The sequence below is a fragment of the Necator americanus genome, chromosome IV (assembly GCF_031761385.1).
Source record: "Necator americanus strain Aroian chromosome IV, whole genome shotgun sequence".
Lineage (NCBI taxonomy): Eukaryota > Metazoa > Nematoda > Chromadorea > Rhabditida > Ancylostomatidae > Necator > Necator americanus.
In genome coordinates this window covers 21,830,315-21,853,101 of record NC_087374.1, presented here as the reverse complement: position 1 = coordinate 21,853,101, position 22,787 = coordinate 21,830,315, and the positions used below count along the sequence as shown (strand labels likewise).

The 22,787-nt window shown below is 38.6% G+C and overlaps 2 protein-coding genes across 5 annotated transcripts; one reads left to right on the top strand and one right to left on the bottom strand.

The window, feature by feature from the left end:
- Positions 1-314: 314 nt before the first annotated feature.
- RB195_002292 (uncharacterized protein) lies at positions 315-2,988 on the bottom strand (the record flags this gene model as incomplete). 2 transcript variants are annotated; one of them, XM_064199476.1, is made up of 6 exons in its annotated part: positions 580-682; positions 742-839; positions 917-1,072; positions 1,143-1,270; positions 2,707-2,749; positions 2,884-2,988. In XM_064199476.1, 6 exons carry the CDS (start codon positions 2,986-2,988, stop codon positions 580-582), a joined length of 633 nt encoding a protein of 210 aa, XP_064055356.1. The 2 variants fall into 2 exon arrangements, with proteins under 2 accessions (XP_064055357.1, XP_064055356.1); XM_064199475.1 differs by lacking the exons at positions 2,707-2,749; positions 2,884-2,988 and adding an exon at positions 315-379 and having other exon boundaries at positions 597-682; positions 1,143-1,268.
- A 6,489-nt stretch (positions 2,989-9,477) lies between these two features.
- RB195_002291 (uncharacterized protein) lies at positions 9,478-21,778 on the top strand (the record flags this gene model as incomplete). Of its 3 annotated transcripts, none has more annotated exons than XM_064199473.1 (22): positions 9,478-9,487; positions 11,268-11,340; positions 11,409-11,654; positions 12,489-12,612; positions 12,672-12,765; positions 12,835-12,964; positions 13,330-13,441; positions 13,493-13,555; positions 13,760-13,867; positions 14,307-14,433; positions 14,541-14,634; positions 14,688-14,789; positions 16,554-16,683; positions 17,129-17,330; positions 18,128-18,255; positions 18,310-18,386; positions 19,288-19,382; positions 19,946-20,097; positions 20,315-20,446; positions 20,995-21,105; positions 21,240-21,314; positions 21,467-21,778. In XM_064199473.1, 22 exons carry the CDS (start codon positions 9,478-9,480, stop codon positions 21,776-21,778), a joined length of 2,697 nt encoding a protein of 898 aa, XP_064055354.1. The 3 variants fall into 3 exon arrangements, with proteins under 3 accessions (XP_064055354.1, XP_064055355.1, XP_013304214.2); XM_064199474.1 differs by having other exon boundaries at positions 17,129-17,480; XM_013448760.2 differs by lacking the exons at positions 9,478-9,487; positions 11,268-11,340 and having other exon boundaries at positions 11,581-11,654; positions 17,129-17,480.
- Positions 21,779-22,787: the final 1,009 nt, after the last annotated feature.

Below are 22,787 nucleotides of genomic sequence, written 5' to 3'. Positions count from 1 at the left end.
TCTCTTCTCTATGGTACCTATGCCAGACAGCCTTCTGCTTCTCAGCCCCTGCCTTTGTACTTCCAAAGATATAATAACATATTGGTGAAACAAAGGAGAACTATGGTGGCAAAAATTTTCGAAACAAATGCACAATTTTAGTTCACCAATCGATAACAACGACTGAAGGGGCACCAAGGGCACTTTCGATATCAACATGAATTCCTAGCCTGAACAACAAAAATCGCATGTTAATAATTGATAATAACCGATGACTTCATCCTATTCCCACCATTACGGGAATAATAGGACCACCACTGTGTATTCAGACGCATTTAACATGGTAGTGTGGTACACTGTTCAATTCTTCGTAGGTGCTGACCCTGACACTTAAAATTATCTAAAAGTATGAAATGAAATGGATACAAAAAGTAGACGTGTCTGACTATTAACAATCGGAATTGAGAGAACCTTGAACAACTTTCACTCTCATAGCGTCCAAATATAAGGAACTGGTGTTACATATCAGGCTGGTGAACAAAAGTGGAAGTAGTATATTAGATACAAGATAATTACGAGATAATTTCAAAATGAAACAAATTAAGCAACAATCACACCTCCACGATCGCCACCACGGTATCGATCTCCTCCTCTGCCTCGCCCGCCCCGACCACGTCCACCGCGAGGAGCTCCCGGAAGAAATCTATATGAAGGCACCGCAACTGATGAACCAAAATTTATACTTTGAAAGCAAAAGCAGACCTTTCAATAGGCATGAGTTTCGCTGGATCGATATAGAGCTTCTGTCCAACCTTGAACGAAGCAGCTTTAACACCATCTGACAAGGTGACAGAGAAACCCTAAAATAACAGTTGAATTAATGCTTCTATGAGTTTTATAAAAAAAAAAACAGAAAAAAAACATCAAATAAACCCACATTATCCAGTAAACTTCCAAAAATTTCGTCAATTTTCCCCACTTTTTCTTTACCTTTGAAGTAAAGAGGAGCATTGAAGAAAGGAATTTTTCCACAAGTGGTTTTGCAAACAATATCATCTTCGCACGTATGTGTGAATTCTCCAACTTCAATAACCTGGAAACGTAGCTTTCATAGATGCCGATCATTTATATTAGGAAAGGGAAATCGAAAATCGACAACACACCTCTTCCGGTGGTCCCTGATCGTAGCCGCGATCACCACCGCCACCACGACCACCTCGAAAACCTCCTCTTCCACTACCACGAAATCCTCGACCGCCCCCACCACCTCGTCCTCCCCGAAATGACATATCTGAAGTGTGAAGCGCAAAAAGTACTGTCTCGAGATAATCTGTTGACAGGAACCAGTAGAATATTACTTTATCAAGGAACTAAAACGGCAACAGAAATATGAAAGACGAAAAATACACATCCCTAAGGGTAAAAAGTTAAAGAAAAGCATACACAGATGCTTCTCTCAACGATCCGTTCATCCTAACAGGAAGAAAAACTGATCTGTGCTGAAAATAAGGAAAAACAAATTACTAGAAAATCTGAAAGTTAGATATTTTCTAACTAGCTTTCATTCAGAAGATCCCCCGGATTCCGGTGAAAATGCAGTTAGAGAGAGGCACTCAATGGCGCTCTCATTGAAACTGTCTTCCTCTTTTCTCCTAGTATCTTATGCTTACATGTCACAGACCCTCTAAGTTCAATATTCAGGTATTAGTGCACCGTCTGATTTAGCTATTTACTTCCAGAAATAAGAGAGCGGTTGAGTGTCACCACCACCACCACGGAAGAAAACAACGAACAAATAATCTATGCTAAGACAGCAATAGAAATACACAGTTGGATTTTTGAAGAAAAAATCAAAAAAGAAATCCCTACAAGTTATTTCTGACAAGGAAAAAAGGAAGGGCGAATATGAAAAATAATCACTGCAATAGTATTTTCCGAAAGAGAAGACTCGCATAGCTGAATGTAACTTCCCATGCACAACATTCTAAATTGTCTAAAAGGAGTAAAAGTTGCGATGTTCTAAATGTTGATGTTTCTGTTGCGGGCAGCTCAAATTTAGTCCCAACCATAACTTCAGGTGTGAGCGGATAGCAAATGAAGGAAAACTGCATGACTGATCCGTTCTTGATTAATAATTTGTTAGTTCTTCGCTACTAAGTCAATGAATGCAAATATTAAGAAAATCGGTAAAGATCTTGGAAATCAGAAGTTCGGCATAAATTTTTCCTCCGAGAAAAAAAATTCTTTGAAAAAAGTTTATGGTCGATGGTAACTTCACACAAAATCCCGATAGTAACCGTTGCTTGGAGTTCTAGGGCAGTTACCAGGTTGTAGGTAACTCAGCAATCAACTTTGAGACATATGTAAGAAAAGAAGGGGATCACAGCCACCCATTCGTTTTACACAGAATAACAAAGAAATCTAACTGATAATCAGTCCTAGTCGTTTTCAGTTGACAATTCCCATTCTTCAGGTCCAAAAGTACACGAAGAAACAGACAAAGGCCTGGAACGAAGAAATCCAAAAAAGGAATCGAAGAAGGAACTCTACTCTGCAAAGATACAGAAAAATGAATTCCACACAACGTCAACGAAAATCTACATTATAAACCTCCATCATATAGTTACCCCAGAAAAATACGGCACTTTTACTGGGAACTAATCTTCAGCTACATAGAAAACATAGAAACGGAGCAGAACAAACGTCGCCCTTTTCGCGATTACTCACCGTAATCGGCGCAAGAGTTGCAGGACCAACCACAGTAGTGAACCTTTAATAGCGTAAGCTTGGGTGCACTGCGACCTCCACCGCATGGGCCACCTCAGGTTGCCGTTCTTGTCAGTCAGTTTGTGATCTATTGGGACTCGTTTTCACCTCTATCCGCCTTTTGTGGACCGCCCCAACCCTAATGAGTGTTCGGTTCTTCGGTTTGAGGGTGACATCGATTTGTCTCGAGGCATGTTGTCGCTTTTCAATTTCTTTCCCTGCTATTGGGAGTTGCACTTGCATAGATGCGCTCTTTAACCTGGTATGGAGGAGCAGTAGCTTCTTTCCGGCATCTTCTAGCGTACCGGAGTTGTAGAAAGCTTGAACTGCAGTACTCAGCAGTTGGAAGTCCTTAGTAGTTTTTTCCTCTTATTTATGTACTTCAAATGACAAGTCTATGAGGTGCTGCGCCTGCGACTGGTTGATCCGATGCGTTGCTTTCATCTGGATCAGGAAGAGTTCCTTAGATTACGTCCCCTTTTCGTCCACCGTTCTGTCTTAGCATCAGCGCCAACTTAACTTGACAGCAAATTTAGACAGTGGTTACTCTATACATACTTTATTTGTAAAAAAAAAACGTCCAAACGTCTTTTTGGCAGAACATTTCATAACACCGATAAGCTCACAATAAAAGTCTGCCACAACTTTTGTAAATTAGCCTGCAGAGAAGAAGATTAAGGAAGTTCGAAAACACACTCTGTTTGCTGTGAAGTAACTTTTTGTTTTTCTCAGAAAGTTCGAATGCTTTGCAATGTGCAATGGAACCAACTCATTTTGAGTACTTTAACATTTTTGTTTTCCCCAAACTCTTTTGTTTTCTCCTGTCTCTGCAACTGCCATTAACGTATACATTCGGAGAGACAGTTATTGCTTTTGGTTGATACTCTGTCAATTTTTAAGCACTTCTGTTATGATTCTATCTCTTTTTCGTTTTAAACATTAGTAGTTCCTGTTGCGATGAACTATATTTTCAGACTAGGCGTCTTTTGATGAAATCTCTACATCAAACTTAAACTTGAGCAGCCGAGCATTGTTCTCTTCAATTAGGGATAGTTGTTGAAGATGCAAAGTTATTAAACCATGTGAACAAGTTAGAATGTTTCGATGTACCTTCATTCTCAATATAGAAGAATATACGATGATTTAGATAGTCTTCTGCATCCTTGTGCAAAATACGGGCAACTGTTCTTAATTTGTAAGAGCTACAGTTTTATTTTGCGAACCTGAGTGCCGTGTATTTCGTACTTTCGTTGACGTTACTTTCTAGTTATCTTCTAGATGTTCGTCTTATTTTAGGCATGATTAGATTTCGAGGGTGTGATTGAATACGAATTAATTAGGATCTTCCAGGGCGCTTTGATTATTACACTAGATTGCGAGTTGATTACAGATGGTTTATGAATGGATATCATGTTTACTAGGATTTTATTCACAATTTGTTAATTGTAGACATACCCATAACCTCGATGTAAAATATCCTTGAAACAAGCAGCATCACAGCGTTTGCTAACCTTTTGCCAACCGCAGCAACATTGCGAGTTTCTGGAAAGTTCGTCCACTTAACTCAACAAAGTGCTCATGCGTACGATCATTGTTACTTGTTAAAACTTTCGCGGTAAACTTCTTGGATCAAACAGCTGTGGTTAGCCTACCAATGCAGGCACCATGGGAAGGCCAGTGTTTGAAGGCAGATTCCTATACTTTTCTGATATATATATATATATATATATTTGCCGGAAGTTTCTGTTGCTGTCTCAATAATTAGTAAATGATTAAACAGTTCCAACCTTGTGACATTTTAGAATAGCCTTCTTCACAATTTGATTTTGGCTTGTGATTTCGATTTTGATTTCAATGCTTCCATTTTTTCATTTTGCACTAATAGCCATACTTATTTTTATTTGGACTACCTTATCAACTAATTGGTATGAAGCAAAATGTTTTACGATAACGGTTTCTTTGCGAATCCTGTACCTGGTTCCAAACGCCCTTCATTTTTCATCCCCCGCTATTTCTTGTTATCATCGATAACGCTGATGGATGGAACAGCTGCCTTAAAGGGCACCAGCGAACGAGAAATAAAAACTTTAATTCTATACTGTACCCAATGCTTTTTCGCAATTCATCAAATGCAGTTTGCTAAGTCAGACACTATTGACTGCAGGATTGTTATGACTTGTAGTAAACGGGAGGTGCATTGTTTTCAAGCTGGAATAGTAATAATAGATACGTGTTCTACTCACATTCTCTACTCTGAGCAGAGATCAGCCACACTCAATGAAAAATTACAGCGAGCGCGGCCCTTGCGGAGGCGCAGCAAGTCAAACTCTACTTCATCTCTTGGATTGTAGGACAACCTCTAAATGTGATTGATAATACTCAGCAAACTGTTAGCAAGCACTTGATGTACTTGCATTTGTCACGTGTTCAGTTGTTATGGAATGTCACACGTTCGGACGTAAGCGAAAAATATCTTATTTATGATGGACTATATGTGGGCAGTCGCATTTTATTAGCCGTGAACCCTTTCCTATTGAGTTCGTATTGGCTGAGTTGTACGTTGATAGGCAGGTACCATTAATCTTAATCACTTTCTCACCTATGATTCGCTTTCGGATTTAACTTCTTCGTGCTTTATCTGACATATCAGTCACTCTACACTAGTTAGAATGAAGTTCTACGGAGACTGTCATTTTGTTCCTACATCGGCTGGGATTATTCAATCATTTGATTTTTGCTATAATATTTCATAATACGAGGAAGATCTTCGCAACTACCCTGCTTGGTAGCGACTAGTCATCGGAGCATTTCCAAGTTCACCAACAGGGCAGCAGCATAGAAAGAACGGCTGAGATAGTGAGAGATACATTTCGTTGGCGCGACATTGATTCGCACTTTGTTGAGTGCGTCAAGGGTGCATGTGAGAGTGTACTCGTCCGTACGAGGGAATGCATACGAATCAGCGACGAGCTGAGCAGCAGACCTCGACTGGACAAACGCCCATCGGCAAGTAGAAAAGGGCTGGAGAAGTGCGTAAACGCAAACGAAGGTCATCAACATGGAGTTCGCTTGTTGAAAGTGACGTTAAGGACAGGCAGTCGCCTTGTCTGCGGTCTCTGCCGATGTTCCTGGCGCCTCGTTCGTGCATTTTCAAAAAGATCATCGGGTCCAATCGATTTCCACAACACCTCTTTTCCAAAGTACATCCGGTCCAGAACTTATTGTCACTGCTGCCTCTACTGCACGTCGAACGCCCTCCGTTCTAATAGAAAATCTAACCTGTAGCCATGTAACATTCTTTAGTTGAACTTTTTGGTACATGAAAATTCTCTCCCAAGTTCTCAAAAAAAAAATCCCATTTTAACGGCTAGTGGGATTTATCCGATGACTTTATATCCTGCATCTGATATTGAATTGAACTTAATATTGTACAGTGAATTTAAGGAGGAACATTTTTTAAAAAGCTAAAAGTTTGCCCTTTTTCCATGTACTCCTCATTTGCTCGTAGCGAAGGTTCATTTCAGAAATTTTACTGTCGATTCCTTTCCTACATTTGTCAATTCTTGCACTCATTATCCCGAAATGCGCATGTATTATCCGCTTCTTTCCTGCGAATCAATTTCTGCTCATTCGAGTCTTAGTTCGACGCTCATTACATTGATCATTTATATTTGAGCTCAATGCCACTTTCGTTCGATCCTGGTTATTTCCACATTCAGAACGTAGAATATTACGTTCCTTTTCGAATTAGGAACGTTAGGGCATCTACGTAAACCGTAACCTCCTCCCATGGATGATGTTAGTTTGAGACATTATTAGACGTGAGAGCTCTATTATATCAAACAGACAGCGACAAGAAGACTTTTCTGTACATTCTGCTTCGGAAATATGATGTATGTTTCCATGGGATACAAAGCTGATTGTTTATTATCGAACATGCTTTCAACAGAATTTGAACTGACTCCTATAAAAATATCCATCGATAAGATGCGAGAAGAAGATGGACTGGGATTTGCGATTATCCCTAACATCATCAGGAATACAAGAAGAGATTTGTCCTGTGTCTAATCTTACGTTCTTGTTGTGGAGAAAGTTGAGATCACCAAGGACGAAATTAGAAGGGACGTGCACATCTATGTGCGTGCTCAGGCCGCTGTCGTTGTTCTACTGTAATAATGTAATACATAATGTAGATAGCGAGAAAAGGTTACTTTTGCTTTATAAACTCTTCTAATTTTTCTGAAGCATCATATGAGAATTGTATAGGAACATCTACATTTTTGTTCTTGTAAATAGTTTGGACTTTGGTAGAATTGGAAATGTACTTTTCTGTGTATCTAATTTAGAAATGCAGCTGTTTAACAAGTTTTACGAGCATGTCTACCTTATGGGTAGTAAATGATCTCAGAAAAAAAAAACTGCAAGAATCTGCGTTTTCGCATTGTACGAGTTTCTTCTACAATCTTTTAATCTCTTGGCCATCATGAGTCTTTGATAAGATTAATACTGAGAACGAAGCTGGTAAATACTGCAGTTATCTTGGGGCTAAGGAAACATTTACTCACCATATTTTAGAGAAAATGCAGGAAAACTTTCAAGTGGTGAGTAAATTAAGGATTTTGAGATCGCAGTGAAAAAGTTATCGATGAGGCTGCACCGTGAGATTATATAGGATTTCTGATTAAACAGTCAGAATGTGTTGAAATAAAAATCAGACTATTTCAATGTTTGTGAGTTAGTAACGAAACGCTCTCTATAAAATACCTTGCGCAAAGATCGCAAAGATTCCCACGCTTTAATCGTACACTTATATCGTTTACAATAACCAATAATATTTTCCTGACCTTTCCTGGTCATAGTCAGTGCAAGTTACTAAGCTTTTCATCTGAAAACAGCATCGAAATGTGTATTCAAGTTCCTTGGCGGATGTTGGCAGCAGCTCCCTTCAATGGGTTTACAGTATCTGGGTTGGATATCAAAATTATTTCAATGAATACACTGTCTTAGTTCTGTTCAGTGACTGTTAGGTACCTATTCATGGATTGCTGCACACATGTGGTTCATCAGTTGTTAGTTCTTATGCATGTTTATTAGTTTCTTTTTCCTTCATTATAACAGCATTTCCTGATGCTTCGACCTGGTGCTTAGTGGGAGAAGCGATCAGAAATTTCCACGAATACTTCGTTTTTAGGCAGTTCATTTCTGCTTAGTAATTGTTTGGAAACCTTATTCTAAATCGAACATTTGCACAACTGTTACTTCTGAAACGTCCCCTCGTCATCGGAAGCCCCTATAACTCACTTTTACAGCAAGAGAACTTTTGAGCACTAACATCGCCCAAAACAAATCAAGGGATGTTTCCGAAAATGACACAGGGAATTTTCAATGCGTTCCAATTATTTTAGCTTCAGAGTCAGTCGGCAATACCAAGATAGCACATTTCCTATCTTGGTATTGCCGACAGGCATTATCCAACAAATAAAATTTTTATGCTGATACTGTTTGAACGCATGTCTCAAAATTGCACTCTATAAAAAACGCTGGTCAATCAATTCTTCGCGGGGTTTGCCTTCATTACTGTCACTTCAAGGTCGTGGAACTCCTTGGTCTTGGACATAATCGCTGTCTTATGTCAATTGTTATTCATCTTTAAACTTTAAAACCATTATCATTTTATTTGTGTGATTACACTGTGAACTGAAGATGTGATAGCAAAATTGTTAAGATTACACGTTGTGTCTATTCCTCTCGGTTGGATCTACCCAGGTTTGATTTTGTAACTTAACTTCGGTGATTTGTTTTGCGGAGATTCCTCGTATCGAAGTTACACCCCTTGGTCTTCTCTCTAATGGGTAACGATCTTGTTTGTGGGTGATCTTCAGCGATAAAGTTTTACAAAATAATAACGAAGCTCCACTAATTTGAAGCGCTGCGATTTTGTTGAGGATAGAGTTGCTGAATTGTCTGCTGTCTGTTTTGTGGTCTGATTAACATTTTTGTCAAAAAATGTCTGTTTTTTTGAGCTGTTGAAGTCACACTTTGGAAAGCGTGATTACTGCAGATTGTCAGACTTGATTTCTATACCTATAATTTTGATTTCTTATCACTTTCAGAGAGCTATGATGTTTTCCCCCAAGTTTCGCAAAGTTTTCGTGGGAATTTGCCTGTACTCCAGTTGATCATACCCGAATAATTGTTTCGGACGCGACATTCCGGGGAACGTTTTGAATAAGAACTTTGAACCAACTCCAAAAATAGGTTCATCAAAATTCCTGCGTTCAAGAACTGTTGGTACAGTGCAGCATTATATATTGCACTCAACCAACAGTTCTTGAACGCAATATTTTATGCCATACCTTCTTTGAATCTACCGTTGAACTTGATAACAGTTCTTGTGGCAAACGCATGATCGTTAAGCAGATTTTATTCGGGTGACGTTTCGTTGATCACCCCATCGCAGAAGCCCGGAGGAAAATGTAGTTGGGGGAGGGCACTCGGTGGCGCCCGTATTTCTCGACACTTTAACTTACTTCTTTCTCTTATTAACTTTAAGTGACATGTCGTAGATCCTCTAAGACCAATGCTTAGTTTTTTAGGGCTCCGACTAATTTAGCTATTCTTTTCCAGAAATAAGGGCGCCACTGAGTGCTCCCCCAACTACATTTTAGCCGGACCCCGAAATGGGCAGACCTTATTCGTTGAGCTATCAATCAGACTATTACTCAGTCAAACATGAAAACAAGTGAGTAATCTAGCGGAGTTGTTCATGTTTTAGACGTAAAATAGAAGAGCTGATTATTGAGGACTTTTGAGGAGGTATATAGGGATGGAATTCTTGATTCAATGTTAAGAGGGGAGAGAGATGGCGAGACTCATGGTTTATGGAGAGGAATTTTCTGCTTTGCTCTGACTCATCGCTGGGGTTTAAGCGTATCCAAAATCCCTGTTGTGATTTGCTCATTCAAATCTCACACTGCAATTGGGACCTGCACATCGAAGTCGATTCCTTTTTTGTTAAAGGCATCACCCCACGAATCTGAGGTAGTGCAGATTTCAGGTGGAGTATTCGTATACAGGATGGGAGACTACGGAGAGGGGGTGTTCTCCATTTCTAATTGCTGTAAAAAACGGCCCGGAAAATACGTTCATTTTTTTGGATTTCAGGTTCCGGACCGGTATTCGTATACAGGATGGGAGACTACGGAGAGGGGGGTGATGCCTTTAAGTACCGTTTACTTTCCTTGATGCCTTCAATGAGCACCGAGGAAAGTAAACTGTAAATATCCTTTTTTTAATTCTTCTTAATTTTTAGTCCATAGAGGTTGCAGCATTCCATCAACGCATTCGTCACTCCAACGGATGCTTAAAGTCTGATAGATGATATACTTGCTCTTGCACTCTCCTTTGCCGCGTTAACTTCTTGCACAATTTGTGCTAAACAGGTTAGATTGGTATTAGTTGATCTTTTAGAAGATGAATATGTTTCTTTAATGAACACGATATTTTACGCTTCTCCCCCTAGATAGCTCCTGTTCCATCTTACTCTTCAATATCTAGTTAATTGTTCAGTTAGATCGTGCAGTTACTGGTGGATACATTTTCGCTGAAAGTCACGCGTCGTGGCAAGTGCATATCGACATTTTCTTTACAGTATCAATCCTTTTCAGCTACGTTTTTTTTTGTTTCTTTTGCGGAACTACATTAATTAGTATCGTATTTTTATTTGTGGCAATTTCTGCACAGAATTGACATTTGAATCATCTGAAATCTTAATGAAACAGATGTTTTCGATACGTGACCGCTTTTAAGTGACTCGCTACAGAATACAAAAAAAGTGCACATTCATTTTTGTATTAGGATCAGTGAGATTCCGATATTTTGCAAAAATGTTCAACTCTGGTTTCTCACGATATCGACTGTGTGTAAATGGCCTCTCCTTTCATATTGTTTTCTCCCACTTGCTGCGTATGAGTAGTGTACTCGGGATCATTGGCTCGTGTCAAAAAAAAAGACGAATATCCAGATGAAGGAAGGAATTGTAGACACAGCACAGTTCGAGTCTGCGATTTTGCTACAGAAGTAAAATTTTTCGTTCGTCAAGGTTGAGCCAAGATCTATTTCTTCATTTTTTTGTATGTTTCTACAATGATCACCGAACTTTTCCGAGTTTGCGCTTGTCAGACGGCTCTGTTTCCATTCTACTCTTTAATACCTATCCAGTTGCACTTTTACAACTTCTCTATACAAAGAACTTGCAAATTTCTTAATATCTTTGCTATGGTGAACATGTTCATATTCAAGATCTTATGTTAATCTATCGAATTTAGAACTCAGTGGAGTATTTGTTTGTTTTGTCCTGACCATGTTCTAACCTTTCTTTCTCATTTCATTGTGTGTTTTTAGCCCCTGGAATAAGAAATTTCCAACTTGCTGCTTTGTTTATGTACTTTATCCCTTCATGCGTAGATGTTACTCTTCATTTTCTATCACATTCTGCAATTCGTCATGCTTTATGATTTCAGGAGCAACAAACAGGTGCGCGTTGGTCTGGGCACGTTGCGTCGTGTGGTTCGTTGCGATCGAATACGTGCATGCGTGCGTGCAGCATCTAACTAGCTAAATCGGCCAGCACACCGTAGCAGCATTTCGACTTTTCGCATCAGGAGCAAAAAGTCAACCCTTCGAAGCGTTCGTCTGACATTGCCACGCCTCCCTTCGGCAACATTATCCGGCTCCAACAGTGTAGCAGATTTTCAAGCCCGCAGCAGGTGCAAAACGAACGGCACCACACCTCGTCGCGCCATTCACGCCCCACCAAGCCACCTTCATCCAATAATGCGAGACGAAACCGCTGCTATGCGGGTACATGTCGATCCAGCAGCGACCACCGCCAACGACAAAAAGAACAGGTTCGATCCGCACTTATCCGAATTAACTTCAAGAACCCAACAGATATGAAGTAAACATGATCCCTATACAATACTCGAAGTTGAAGTGGTTGATAAACCATTCCTCTGTTGAGTGGAGCATAAAGAAGTAATGGGACTTTTTGTTTCTTACTGACTGATCCTCCAAATTACGAAGGATTCCTATTCTTTGAATGTTTTTTTTTTTTGAGGAAATAAAGGCTGTATGCGCTTTTAAGGCTCAGTTTTTGGAAATGATTATGGCGAACAAATTGTGCATAGCCTCTTTTAATAAGTGCCCTGCTTTTTTTTCCTTTCCATAGATGCTGGGAGTCTTTTATGCTTGCATTGGACCTCTTTATTTACGAGAAGTAGTAAGAATCCATTTGTCATTCTCTAGGTCCATTCAATTTTTTTTTGAATAGAAGAGTCAAATATTAATGTTGGAATGTCAATTTCCGTTGTGATAAGGGCTGTAGTCCGTTCTTGAGCTTATCTTTCAAGTTCATCCCATTCCCGAATGGAGAGTACATTACCCTCGTGCTGTCAATGTTATAACGTTGGCCAGAAGACTGAATCCTACTTTCTACCCCGCTCGTCACTGAGGTTATTTCTGGAAAACAGATGATTCCATTTCCTGTGTACGAGAAATTCAGTCGGATCAGCTCCGACTATCGCATATATGCTTACTGAATGTTTCAAAATTATTCTGAGTGAATTCGCTAAAAGCAGTTGAAGAAATAGGTTATAGGTGGAATTCCTTGCTCATAGAAAAACAACATATTTTAGTACTTTGCATTATCGTTTCAAGTGAAGAAGATAAGAGTTTTATATTAGTTCGTCGACATCTGAGCCGGGTTCATCAAACGGAGACGGTACAACATCTGCCGAGATCACTACCTTACCAACAACTCCACAGATTACGGAATCGTCTCGAAATCCTTCCTTTCATAGCTTTAATGTAAGATTTTTCGTTTCGTTCAGTGAGCTGTATCTTTTTAGTCATCCATTCATTTTTAGGACGTCGTAGATTTAGTTTTTAATCCTTTACGATCTGTGATCAGCCAGAATCGGCGGCGTTATACCGAGGATGGCTTTAACCTCGACTTAACATGTACGTGTTTCAGATATTTCTGATTGTTCTTTGTATTTTTGCGGCAGTCGTAAACTTCTGACTTTTCAGATATTACTGATCGAATAATCGCTATGGGTTATCCGGCAAAAAGTATTGAACGTCTTTATCGAAATAGCATGTATCATACTGTCAAATTTTTAGAACGTAATCATGCCGGACATTACAAAGTATTCAATTTGTAAGTTGCTTCGTAACTTCTTTTGCTCACTTTTTACTTCCCCATTATTACGCGATGTTCTGGTTAGCCATTGTTTATACGATCGGAATCTTCTGGTAAACTTTCCAAATGTATCTGATTCCTCTCCAAAAAGTTTGTGATTTCATAAGTTTGAAGTTTCAAAGACATATCATGTTTCTCAAGAAATAACGTTCTGATGTTGTGTACTTGGATATATTCTCGAGTTCTGAAAAAACATCTGCGAAACCTTTCTCTTAATTTGTTATATTCGTATATAGTAAACAGTGCTTAGAAGGGGAGCACAATGTTTAAGGAAAGTTATATAGACTTTCATTCCAAATTTCGTTAGTACATTACTGTTTCAGACGGGGAAACTATTTTTATAAGGTGGAGAAGTTTCATGGTCGAGTGGGTCTGTATCATATGAAGGATCATCATCCACCGAGACTTGATCTCATGGATCCTTTTTGCAGAGAGGTACACAGAGTTTCAGCTTCAAAAGATGTGAAAAGAATCGGCATATTTCAGGTTGATGAGTACTTGAAAGCTGATCCACGGAATGTGGTGGCTGTGCACTGCAAAGCTGGCAAGGTACGGTATCGTGCTGCTATTAAAAAATTCGTTTTAAGCTAACCACAGCACTAGATAAATTTTCCTTTTCCATGTTATAAATGTCGGATTGAGTGGATTTAATACAATTGTGCTTTTGTTTCGGGGCCGGTGTTTCACTCGTATATGAACGAGATTCAATAATGATAATATTTTAATATTGATGACATTCTCTAACCATTTCAGGGACGAACCGGTGTGATGATTTGCGCTTATCTTGTTTCCATGAATTTCTACAATCTGCCTCGTCAAGTTATGGATTATTATTCAATTGTGAGAACTGTGAACAACAAGGTCAGTTGCCCTTGGTCTTTCCTCGAATAGACATTGATTACTTATCTACTGTCTGTCGTTTTTCCAACTTTTTAAACAGCAATCGAAGTAGAGGAACTGGTTAGCGGAGTCCAAGTTCAAGTATACCCTTCTGTTTTCTTACTTTCCACACGTTCCGAATTATTTCGAAGACCTTGTCATGACTAATCGACTTTCTGCATTTTTATCATCTTTTTGCCATTCTAATTCATGCTCTAATGATGTTTTAAAAATACCAATGCGTTTATATCGAAATATTTTTGAGAGAGACTACTTTCTGTCTTTCAATGAGTTGATCTACGCATTTCATTACGTTTTGAGTGATATAACAAGTAGTATGGCATAGAAATAATTCTCTTTTTTCAGTTCTGCTCTAGAATTCTCTTTCTGTAATAGTCTTATGATGATATTGTGATTGCAGGGTGTAACGATACCTTCGCAACGGCGATACGTGTATTATTATGCACAGATGCACAAGCACAATTTGGCTTACACACCATTACGAATAGAGCTTGTAGGAGTTTATGTGGAGCGACCTCCACAACTGGGTATGAGTTTGTTCTTTATGTATATTTTTCAAAAAGAGAAGAATTGGATTAGGTTCTAATACAGTAGCCACGTTTTGTTGGGTAGTGACCATCAAAGTCCTGTTTAGGAGTTACTTTTAAAGGAGATCTCGTTATGCGTGTTGCTCAAGGTGATATAGAAATGTTCACAGGAGCACCCATTGCTATAACTCGGCAGCAATGGTTAGTTTTTTTCGTTTAGAAACTTAGTACTTTTTAAATGGGTCCCATTGAAGGAATGAAGAAGAGAAATTGTGGGCCGGAAAGGTTCCATTTGGAGATGACAGCTATGATCCGTCGACGTATTCGTTTGATGCCATGAAGACCTGCGTGTCAAGGTTTGTTTCTTTCATATCTGTTATGGAATTTCCATTGTTTTTGTCGTAGCGCTTTGAGAAGTAAAGTAGAATGTTGCAACAGGGAAACCTTAGTAATTCAGAGGGTTCAACAAAAGCTTGTTTTTGAAAGGGTTTAAATAAATAATGAAAAGTATAGAGGATAAAGTGTCTGGCGTTGATCAATCCGCTTGGAATGCGCCCCACGTTCACTTCAATTCACAGTCGTTCGAGGTTGGCGAACGAAAGTATTTTTATCCTCCCAGACAAGACTGGTACCAATTTATCGACCCGGAGGGATGAAAGGATTGGTGAGCACTAGGGCGGATTCGAACCTCCGATCGATCGTACAGGAAGCGGGACCTCTAACTGCTACACTACACCCGCTCCAAATAATAATTGACAATAAATTGTATCGCATTCTTCTCGTTTATTGAGCAGAAGTTTTTGCTCTATGGAATCTTCGACTTTCTGGTTTAGTAGATTGCCCAATTGCCAAGCCATCTCAAAGTTGTATTAAATCTCCTACCTTTTTTTTTCGATGTTCTTTCCATGTTTTTTCTTTCTTCCTTCAACTTTGGCCAGTACATTATCTGGTAAGGAAGGGATTGCAGTGTGGTGTCGTTAATGAGTTCGTCTATTGAACCTTGGTTTTGGTGCGCCATTGAGTCAGAGTATTATTTGATCGGCTGCTGCATCAGTCAAGAATCCTCTTTTTGCAACAAGAGGTAATGCAATTTTGGTTTGCACTCAACCAGTTCTGCTGAAGTGCAATATCCACTTGTAATTGTTTGTTCTATGTTCGCAGCGATTTTTATCGTTTTTCTGCCAGATCCCACGATATCAGCGTCGTTGAGTGTTGATAATGCAAACGATAGCAGCTATCGCAGTCTCGTTATAAAAAAAACAGTGATAACGTGATTATTCAAAGTGCAATTGATGATACCATACAAATGCCGCCGCTGTGGCTATCAGGCAACATGCTTAAGAGTTTCGTCGAAATGGAAAAAGCTGCTGGTAAAAGCGCTAGTTCTCCATAACGTCTTGAATGGATCCCCTTCAGAAGGGATTTCATGAAATTTGCATTTCCTTAAGAAGTTAATGAAGTAGTTTTTAATAAAAATCATTGTCATCATTATAGAAATTACAATGTACTGCGATGAGCAGCAACTGTTTTCTCACCGTATCGTAAGCTGGAGCATATGCTGTTTTTCCTCCGGTACAAATATGAATATTTTAAGTTACCATAATCTGGTACTGTTTTAACATTTTAAACATCAAAAGGACCTCTATAAACAACTACCAAGCCGTTAGCTTCCCAGCGAGCTGTTCTTACGATAAAATCATTGAGTATTCGCAGCGACATTAACATCACACAAGGATAGCTAGAATTGTGTGATTGTTCGCTGTTTTTTGCACTCTAATATTTATTGGGACGAAAAAGAAAGAGAATGCAGAAGAAGGTATATGGTTATCGAAGGGGAAGCAATTAACATGAATTTGATGCCAGTATGATGAGATTTCTTTCATGCAAAAACGGCTTTGCAGGTCGATGCAGCAAATTTTTCGAGCTTGTTCTTTTTGCCGTTCTGCTCGTAAAGTAGTTGGACTTTTGAATGAAGAATGAATAAAGACAGGGATTTTTTTCTTCTGTTCAAAACTTGACATCAACTCTGAATTTCATTCTTTAGTTAGCAGTAGTAGCTTTACGTCTGCAAATCAATTGCATTAGCGTATGACAAGTGAGTATCAGGAAAACTGTTTAAGGCGAGCTTGGGGTTGGTCTGTAACCCATCCCTATCGTGTCTACTTGGAAGGTGATGTACGTGTGGATATCTTTGCCGAAACACCAGCTGCTGGATCTCGATTGCGGAAGAACAAAAAGAAACACGAAAAGGTTTATGTTTTAATGTTATATTCTTACTATTGGTATTTTCATTTCATTCTTTTTATTCTTCTTATTCTTGGAATCTATCGTTTCTCGATTAGGTCCACTGTTGCGTTAATGGGGGATGACCAAAGTATGTTGTTTGCTGAAAGTTTTGCGGGGATTTTTAGCTCTTACACAGTTGTTGGTGACTAGTAAAGAGTGAAAGGACGAAAGTAAATAGGTTTTTTTCAGTGAATAATTCGAGAATTAAACTTAAAAATGTCCAAGAGGCCAGGGTTTGCTCGAAAACGAATTAATCACCTGTGTTTGATGAAAATTCATTAAAGACTCATTTAACATACCACACATATTTTCGCATATCTATTATTTTATTATGTTTATTTTGTGAGTCTACACTGCTACTATTCTCAGTAAGCAATTCTGTTTTAAAATTCTGGATTGTATTGTTCAGATCGGCCACGTCTGGCTCAACACAATGTTCACTTGTCCTGGCTCATGTGGAGGTGGATACCAGCATGGCGACGAAATGTCTCCATATCCAGAAGGTGCAACATCAATCACTGAGCGGCGAACATCAGCATCATCGACATCTGTCACCAGCAATATTGAAGCTGTTGCCAGTGCTGAGATGCCTTCTTCATCACCTGCGCCTGGTACTATACAGTTTGATGATGTTCCTTGTTTGCGGCGGGATGTGCGTGCTGTGTCGGCCGAGGGTGATAGTGCGACGTTGGGTCTTGCCGTGAACGAACAGCGAAAATCGAGTGAGCCGGTCGGCCATCACAAGTCCTTCCTCACCAAGAGTGGGTTCGAACCTCTAAGTGCAAAATAGATTTCTAACGTAACAGTATATTATTTTGCTTTTTATATTCTTTTAATGCGGTGGACTAAGAATTTCAATCTCTTCACTGAAGCCTCAGTTTATTAACTACTTATTCCAACTGAATTTAAATAGTTATAGTTCAAGATACCAGAGCATAAATCAAAGAGTGTGTGCGTTCTTTTTTTTGTAGCTCCAAATGCAGGCTATTTGAAAAAAAAGCAAATAATCAATATTCATTAGATATTGCAAAAGAAAACTAAAACGTTGTGGAGGTTGTAGTATGTAAAAATCAGAAAGCTGGTATTTTGAGTAAGGATTTCGAAGAAACTGCATGAAATGGAGTTTTTTATTCATTCTTAATCTAGTTTTGCTTTATCGGTATAATACCGAAAATCAGTGGCCGGCCTGTTCAGCTGCAGATTAATTTACGAAAAGACTCATATGATGTTGATGGTTGCATGCAATTTCTTCCTATTGTTCCACAAGTTGATTTTCCCAAGTAGAACATCGCAGTTACTATGTTGGAAGAAGTTCTCCTTTTTTGTTTTCTCGCCCTTTTTAGACTTGACCGTATCTATGAATGACTGCGTTTCACTCACAATATCATGCACAATAATTTAATTTCAGTGAAAGCCCGCAAAGCGCATAGTAGCGATCCGCATATCACATCTAGTGACCCTATTAGTGGTAGTGAAGGCCACAAAAAGCGAAAGACACAGAGTTCGAATGAACGATGGAAGGCTACCAACTTGAAGGTAGTGTTTTTTTTTTCTTATAGACGGCAAAATTTACTGGTTCGAGAATTTCAGCTGAAACTGCCACCTGGACTAGAGGAACACTGTCCTTCATCTTCTTTAGCAGATATTTATGGAGATGCCAGCAAGGCGTGAGTCTTTCTAATCATTTTATTCCTTCTGAAGTTCGAATTAGTAGCCACATTCAAACTACCTAGGTGGTTAATTTTTGTTCATAAATAGTGGGTAGTACAGTGCCCCGCCCAAAGATCACTGCTGTTTTTCTCACCGGTCGTGGGACGTAGATTAAAATGTTAGCAAACTGTTGTGACAGTTTGTAGATTAGCCCACAGTTGTTGATTTTCTTAAGTTATCGAAAAGATTTGGTAGCTGTGTCAGTGCTGGTTTTATATCTAAGAATTATTACTCATGACTTAGTTTAGTGGTTTTAATTTTTGTTACTTCCGAGGTGTAAAAACGCGACAAAACATTGAGGGAACGTGGTACACCGACGTGATAACTTCCCAATAATCTATTTATTTCGAGCGCTTTCTCTTTCCCGTAAGTGATTTGCAAATAATATCTCCGTTAGTTTGTTAGAAATGTGTCTTCGGGCTTCTTTCTATACTTATTTTACCACTTCTCATTGGTTACGAAGTTTTCGTCCGGCATGGTGGGGAACATGCTTTGTAGAATTTGTAAAGAAGCTGAATAATGAAAACGAATTATAGTATACTGACAACGTTCTTTTTAAACCTCTAGTTTTTGCATATATCACCTTCCATGAGGTTGTCCTCTGTGGAAACTTCTATAATGTTGATGAAAAAGGTTTTCTAATGGAAAATACATCGAAATTGTTAGCAGATTTGAAGAATCATGAGACTGAAATCGATCGGGATCTTCTCACTTAAAAGCTCGAGCTCCCAGTTTTACTTCAATTTCTTTGTTGACTGTGTTAAAGTCATAGTCATCGAGTCGAAGCGATAGCGCGAGCGCTGTGTTTGAATGATGTGTCATCAAAGTGATATATATTTTATAGCAGAAGGTGTTCAGGCCGCGTTATGGAATCGAGGAACTGTTGCGGAATGCGCATTTGTCAAATATCGTTCGTGATTTTTACAACGAGCGGCGTCTAGCGCTTGCAACGAGTAAGTCCTTATCTTTTATTTATTCCCCATTTGTTACTTTTAATTCTCATATTCGCTATTTTCATTACATATCTTAAGGCTATTTCTATCATACTCATAATATAATTTGATGAAGAAATGAAATAAATAGTGACTAATTGCCACTTTTGAACTATATTCAAGGGTTCTTTAATATTAGTACTAGGTTAATGAATTTCGTTGTTTCTTGATTTTGAATAAAAAGTAGAAGAGAATCCCTCTTACTTTAGTGTAGCATTGTAGTGTTTTATTAATTTATTTTACTAATACTACTTTAACACTACTTCATATCTTAGTTTGTATTTTAGAGTTCGTATAGCACAAATTCGTAATATATGCGTAAACAGGACATTCTCATACTGATATAGAAGTAGTGTTGTATCATATACTTGCGGATTGAAAATAGAGTCAAACAGCTAGCATAATAGAATATCAAAAGTAATTATAAGAATGGTGACTCCAAAGTAAGTCATCTTCAGATTCCAAATTTATGAATGGCTATGAAAGAATTCTTTCGAGCCATTCTAAACTCAGAGTCCATTTAGGAGGTGAACCTGTCGAAGCAGCTCCTGAGGGTCGTCCGGAAGCTTCTGGCCCAGCGTTGATTCGACGAAAGCGCGACGAACATGTGCACGTGTTTCCGTTAATCGAAGTGGATCGGGCTTTTAAAAACGAAAGCATGCCACCGGGATTTAAGGTTAACTCTGACTACACGTTTTATCTGCACCAGTCTTCTAAGTTAATAGTTTTGTAAGCATCGCCTCGAAACCCGTTTCTTTTCTTTGAGATAATCATCTTTATATTTATTTTCTCTTTTTCTTTACTAGACCCACTTAAACTACATATTTTTAGAAGTCTTTTCTGACCCAGGTTGTTCTTTTTCATGCATTGTAATTTTCTTTATGATTGTTTAGGTCATCATCATAACCAGATGTATACATTCACAAGATTTGGTGGCACAAGAAAAGGCCGAGACAGCTCTTGCGTATGCTCGACGAGTTGCTGCCAAACATGAAGAGGCGAAGCAGAGCAAGAATAAAAAGAGTGTAAGTTTTCTATTTATCAGATTTGCTTCCTCCTAAAACTGGCGTAACTAGAATCAACAAGTTGATTAATTAACCCTTTAAGTGGTTCGCACCTCTACAAGAAGTGTTCTCCATGTATATATGTGCGTCATAAACGTTAAAGGGTATACACTGATATAAGGAAATTGTTACATTTTTTGTATTTGTAGGAGACACAAAACTTTTGGTATTGGCGCATTCCAAGTGGATTGATACGCCAGTGACTTTATCTTTTTATCTTTATTTCTTAGACATTAGTGGTTTCATTTCTGCAGAATATAATGCCCAATTCTCCTTTTTTTCTTACTTTTGTTCACTATTTGTTTCTGATTTTTCATTAGCTGACAACAATGATGTCTTTACGGGAAACATTTCCCGCCCCTTGTTCTCTGTTCAACTGCACAAATATTTTTATACTTTTATGAGGAGGTCATTGGTAACGAAAAATTAGCTTCTTTTTCTCATAAGTACATACACTCCAACATTTTTTTTTAAAATAATAATCAAAATTTTCGTTATTTTAACTTCAGATAAACTGCCCTCCTGCAAATGTGCCCGTGATTGGTTCTGGACCACTTCGTACAGCAACTTCATGGCCAAAATGTCCTTTGCAATCGGAACAGTCTTCATCTTCATCCCTTGTAGGCTCTCTTCATTTGTGTTGATTTATGTTTTCTTTTTGAACACAGGTATTGTCTGTACTATTACTAAGGTCATGATTTTGTTTGCATCTTTTCTCTGAGTCGGGCAATTCTACTTATTGTTTTTTTTGTAGGGCGCAAGCGTAGCATTTCCCGCAAAACCAGAACAGTGGGAGCACACCGCCAGCAGTAGTAGTAGTGTAAGTGAGGTAAGCTCTTGTTCAATTTTTTCTTATGGAAAGTTAGTGATTTCGCGTCGTTTATATTGTTCAATAGATTATTCGTCTTCTGTTTGTAGTTCTGAAGATATTATTTTTCTTCGAATGTTTGTCCTTATTCATATTTCTCAGTACTGTTGCAGTGTGCTGACGAACCAGATGAACGTGTTCTTCACATGTCGGGTTTAAACGTTAAATGTGATGATACGGGTGTAGTATTTGGAAATACTGCTGGTATACGACCAGCCGTTCACGAAAATGGAGCAACCGGCTGTGAGAATTCATCCAGCGATTCCAGCGGTGATCTAACTTCAGCAATGGATTCGACTTTTGGGGACGGTGTTTTAGGCACACCACCTTCACTGTATTCTCCTGGAGCAGGCGAAATATATCTTGGTGACAGCGATGGCGGTGCCACAACGTCACCGCGAGCTAAACGGCCCATGTTCTCGTAGTTTTTCCATACTAACAAAACGTATTAGAATTCTCTTTAGTATATCTATTATTGACTTTTCAGTAGAGGTTCCCTGGACCGAGCTTACTAAACTGCTCTTCTCATTTTGTTCCTTTTTTTGAATTACCCGTTTCGCTTCTTCTCATACACACGAACTTTTCCTAGTCGATTTTCCATTCTTGTATTCAGATACATGCGTATTATTCGGTTATTATGCTGTTATGGCAAAAAAGAGAAAAAACTAGACCATAACATGTTGTTTGTTTCTTTTCTCCCGTGTTCTTTCTAGATCACTAAGGTCTTAGTTGTTGCTTGTCTTTTTTTTCACTGAAGTCGTGTCCCACGTACGAGTGTCTACCGGTAGATCCGGTGAAGCAATGTATGTGGTCCATAGCATATCCTCTTGTACGGTCGGAAACCTGCCACTTGGTTCTTTCTTGTTTCGGTATAGGTGTATGATAGATTTCGGAGTAATAGCCATTTTTCTAGTGAATAAAGTAAATATAGACGTGAAACCATTAATGTTAATAAGCTGCTGCTAAATTTGGTCTTGACCCTCCGCTCCAAAAATGTTTCATTAGAAAACTATGGGTTGTGTGTTTTTTAAATACGAGTATGAACGTTTGCGTTGTGAAGGAACGAATTGATTTTCTAGAGCTTGAGTTCGAATTGACATCGTAGTCGATCGATTTGAAATAGTTCATTTAGTAGATTAAAGATGTGGTTATTTGGCCCTCAAAATAATTGATAGTTGAGATTTTGAGCGTCCCAGCAGTGTTTTGGTATGTAGCTATGCAAAGTACAATTGAACTAAATATTGATTTCGTACTGTAGCATTAGAATGGTTATTCTCGTATGGTTGTAGATTTTGGCAGCGCTAATTTTTGATCCTAAAATGTTTTCCGAGAAATGCAATTTCGGTATAGCCATATTTAGACTTTCGTAAGAATCTTTTTATGTGTTAATTTTAAGGGTCGAAGAAAAAAGAATTGTAAACTCATTGTCAGAGC